This window comes from Mesitornis unicolor, unplaced genomic scaffold, assembly GCF_000695765.1.
Source record: "Mesitornis unicolor isolate BGI_N332 unplaced genomic scaffold, ASM69576v1 scaffold50804, whole genome shotgun sequence".
Lineage (NCBI taxonomy): Eukaryota > Metazoa > Chordata > Aves > Mesitornithiformes > Mesitornithidae > Mesitornis > Mesitornis unicolor.
This window is the reverse complement of record NW_010181761.1, coordinates 12,842-16,929: the sequence shown is the minus strand read 5'-3', so window position 1 is coordinate 16,929 and position 4,088 is coordinate 12,842. Positions and strand designations below refer to the sequence as shown.

Here is a 4,088-nt window from a genome sequence, read left to right as displayed (position 1 = left end):
TGTCCGGGGGGGCTGCCGCTGCGCTGCCGGTGCCTTCTCCCAGCTCTGGGAGGCCCAGGCTGCCCGATGCTCGGTCAATGCTGCCCTCTCTTGGTGAGAGATGGTGGAGGAACACAGATCCAGGTCAAGTGCAGTGTTTATCTCTTTTGTTGTGTACATGGAAGCTGTTACTGCCCTTTTCAGAATGGGTGGGGTTTTAGGTTTTATTGTTTTCAGCTGACATAGTTGAAGAGTTTGTGTAACCCAGTGAGCAGCTGGTATGAAAACTGTGTTTAAACTATGACTATTTTTTCAAAAATAAAATTGAGCATTAAGAATTTATTATTGCTGTGGTAGATTGAAGCAAGTATGGTCATAGGAGCTCCCTGCATTGCGCAATATGGGGTTTACCCAGTCCTGCAACCACACTCCTAATTAACCTGACACACAGAGGCAGTTCTTCAGGATCACATTGTGAGGACCTCTACAGCTGACTGCACTGTGTGCTGTGGCTGGGGGGACATGGCTGCAGGCTGGGGCACAGCAGAGCTTGTTGGCATGCCCTGGCTGCTGTGACCCTGTGGCTGGGGCCTGGGGCAGGCAGACTTGCTGTGGGCAGAGATGCAAGTACTGCAATCTCCCCTCCCTGGCTGTCGGAGGCAGAGAGTGAGGCCAGGTTGGGCTCTGCATGCCCAGAAACTGGGGACACCAGAGACCCTCCTGAGCTGGTGGTGTACGAGGCTGATGAGGAGAGAGGGTAGAGACAAGGCTGCTGAGTAGGGGCTGGTGTGAGTGAAGGCAGCAGTTTGGAAACTGCTGAGCGGGAAGGCTGCAGAGCAGAGGAACGGGGTGAGGTACGCACAAATCAAAGCTAGGAAGGAGGGAGTGTGTGTCTGTCCTTTGACTCCCACCTATAGATGAATCTAGCTTATGCCTACAGATTTCCTGTGTCTAGTCCTGATGTGTGTGACTGTTTGGGCAGCTGCTGGGCCATCTTCTGAGAGGCAGAAGTCGATGGCTCCATACTTATTTCTGTAGACTGCCTGCAGTGTCTGATGGAGGAAGGGTGTGCAGTACAGAAAGGTGACCCTTTAATCGTATTTATGGGTCTTCTATTGGATGGAGGAAAGGTTGTGCTCTGCAATTTCTTGCAAATCAGATTGGAAAACATGCAAAATTCATAACTTGAATGATTGATTACTCCTCCTTCCCTTCACATTTTGTTATCAACATAGAAACTTATGAAACTTTATGACATTAAGAATCAATTTGTTTTTATAATGTTCTAGCAATAGAAGGTCTATGCGTGCATGTCTCCTTGTTTTTTTATCCAGTAGATGTACCTGTTGCACACAATGAGTGGAGTTTGGTAAAAGCAGCCAAGCTCTCAGTGTGGGCCCCTACATTTGAAAACTTTCATCTTATGTCTTGACTGCATTTTCAGTTAAGTTAGACCTGCTGATACTGCTAATATCTGAAATGCAGGGAAGGAAGCTCCTTCATAAACACTGTGGTAATGTGTATAGTGGCAACTGTTGTTGCTGAGAAGTATGCAAATTTCTTTTTTAGGTAGGGCAGGGAAGGGATTTATTTATTTAAATGATAAAGATGATGGATTTCTCTCCTATCTCACATTCAGGTTCGAGATGCAGCAATGAACAGCCTTGTGGAAATTTACAGACATGTTGGTGAACGTGTAAGGGCTGATCTCAGTAAAAAAGGATTACCCCAATCTCGGTAAGTTGAAAATGTCCTTAAATATTCACTATTTTTGGGCTGCTTTTTATTCCCTTCCTTTTTTTAGAAGGCTTCAGGAGCTACGTGATTGAACTTTTCCCTGGAATCTGAGTTGATTTTTTTTTTTTCTTTTCCTACAAACACTTGCTCAGGTTTCCTCTTTCTCATTAAGATCCTGTACCTTTGCCCAGGTATCTTTGGATAACCAGCATCTTTGGAAAACCAGTAAAATTATTATTGATGTGTGGTTAACTGATTTAAGACTTACTGTGGTGTTTTTTCTTGTATGTTCTGCATGACTAGAGGGAACATTTCAGATTAGCCTGCGTTTATGCAACTTAGAAGGCTGTCATAAAGAAGAACATCATAGTCAATATCAGCAGTTCTAAGGCTTTATTTGAAGCAAAACAAAACACACAAAAGCCAAAACCCTGTCCCTCTGCTCCTGCCACTTCATGTGTAGTAAGAAAGCTGCTCTGCACCCCCAGTGCGCAGAGTGGAGCGTGGTCAGCCCTGAGGATGGAGTAGGTGGCTGTGGGTCAGTGCATGCAGGGAGGATGGAAAGAGGTATTTGGGGTGCAGGCAGGCACAGGCAGTACCACTGCCTCTTGTTCTCTAGTGGAAGCATCTGCTCCCACAGCGTGGCTTAAAGTTGTAAACTCTCTGGGAAGGAATAATGAGTTGTGATAAGGATCTGCTGCTCCACCAGGTCTGTGACAGGAATGGGAAAGAAGTGTCAGGGCCCAAGACAAATCTTGTGTGAAGCTGCTTCTTAGGGGTGATTTTTGTGGTGTTTCTGCAAGTAGTTATGATAGGCAAAGTGATAATGAACTGGAAATGCATCTACAATTTGACATGTCACATCTGCAGTAATGTAGTATTTCAGATTGAATCTCTTAAACATCTGTAGTATCAGTTGTTTTGCAGTTTTTGTTACCAGCTGTTGCATGTTGTGATTTTTTAAAAAAAATAATTAAATAACTTCCCTCCACACTGATATTTCTGATGGTTCTCCCAATGACCTGAGTGAAGCAATATTTGTCCTATAACATCTTATATTAGAAGACCGCTAAAAATTAAATTCAACTGTTCACTGTGTATTTCTTTAACTTTCAAACAGGTTGAATGTAATTTTTACAAAATTCGATGAGGTCCAAAAATCTGGAAACATGATCCAGAGTTCAGGTGGTGAGTAGAAGTACTTGTATTCTCTTCTTGGTGTTTTAACAATTTTCAACTGTTGAGGCATTCAAATGGACACAGACCAAGCATTCTGTTGGGGGGAACAAGCATCGGTGATAGTTCAGAAATCTATGCATAGCCTTTGCAGCAAATAAAACTGATGTTTAGTTTGTCTTGCTTTGTCTTCCTTGTAGTATCAGAAGGAGAATGAGGCATAAGTTTCAAGAACAGAAGGTGCTGTTTTCCTCCTGAGTTTCACAGGGAAATATATCTTCTGTTCTCAAGTCCATGTGCATCTTTGTTTAAATTATTCATAAGATAAAATAGTATTAAGTAGTAATTTAAGAGAAGCCTTTTCAGTCGAAGGCTCATATTGTTTAGGGGTTGTATTTTGCAGTTCCTAAGTTTGCGTACTTTGCACGTTTATCACTGATAGTCAAAGAGCCTTATCAAAGTCTTTCTTGTCTGAGACCAGTATTTTACTTTAGAAACAAGTGTTTATCACTGCTTTCCTTATAGATAAGCTTATGAGCTAGAAAGTATTTTTGATAAGCATTATACATTTTTTAGGAATAGATTTTTGAGAGAATTCTTGGTGAAGGAATTAATCTTTCTGCCAACAGCTGAGTAGAGCAGAGATAAAGAGCATGGGTTCAGTGCTGCGGGTTCCTACCAAGCTCACACCCTCCGCAAGGCTGAGAGCAGGAGAGGTGATGTCCCCAGTCTTTCCCACCATGCTCTTGGAAGCCAAGGAAGCAGAGAGGTCTCTACTCTCTTAAATTGGAAAAAATAACTTTTTCACTTCTAGGCACCATTTGTCTCGCCATACCCAGTTTAAAATACAGTAAACCTCATCCCTGCGAGAAATAATAAAGCTGACTTAACTGAAAATTCTGAAGTTATGTTTTGCATTATTCAGAAATGTCGTGTGATTCTCTTGTACATTTAGGAATCATGTTTGGGAACCTAGTGCAGGTTCCTCTGTGATGGGATGGGTTAAAATTATGCTTTCGCATAATATGGGAAAATATTGGCTGTATAGGTAGATGAGGCTTACAGTGGCAAAAAAGTGCAGGTGAGAAACAAATGTCCTTGTACTTTTTTAAAAGGGGAGGGGGAAGTAAATATTTAATCCCTTAGCAAACACCTTAAGGTTTACAAATCTGTTTGTTCAAAAATCCTGACTCAAA

General features: G+C 42.2%; 1 protein-coding gene across 1 annotated transcript in view; it reads left to right on the top strand.

Moving 5' to 3' along the window:
- LOC104539862 (CLIP-associating protein 1-like) overlaps positions 1-2,904 on the top strand; it is a gene marked incomplete at its 3' end in the record, with an annotated part of 6,197 nt that extends 3,293 nt beyond the window's left edge. Inside the window, exons 6-7 of the mRNA XM_010183506.1 lie at positions 1,619-1,716; positions 2,837-2,904. Coding sequence (XP_010181808.1) covers positions 1,619-1,716; positions 2,837-2,904 — 166 coding nt within the window. The remainder of the gene's footprint in view (positions 1-1,618; positions 1,717-2,836) is intronic.
- Positions 2,905-4,088: the final 1,184 nt, after the last annotated feature.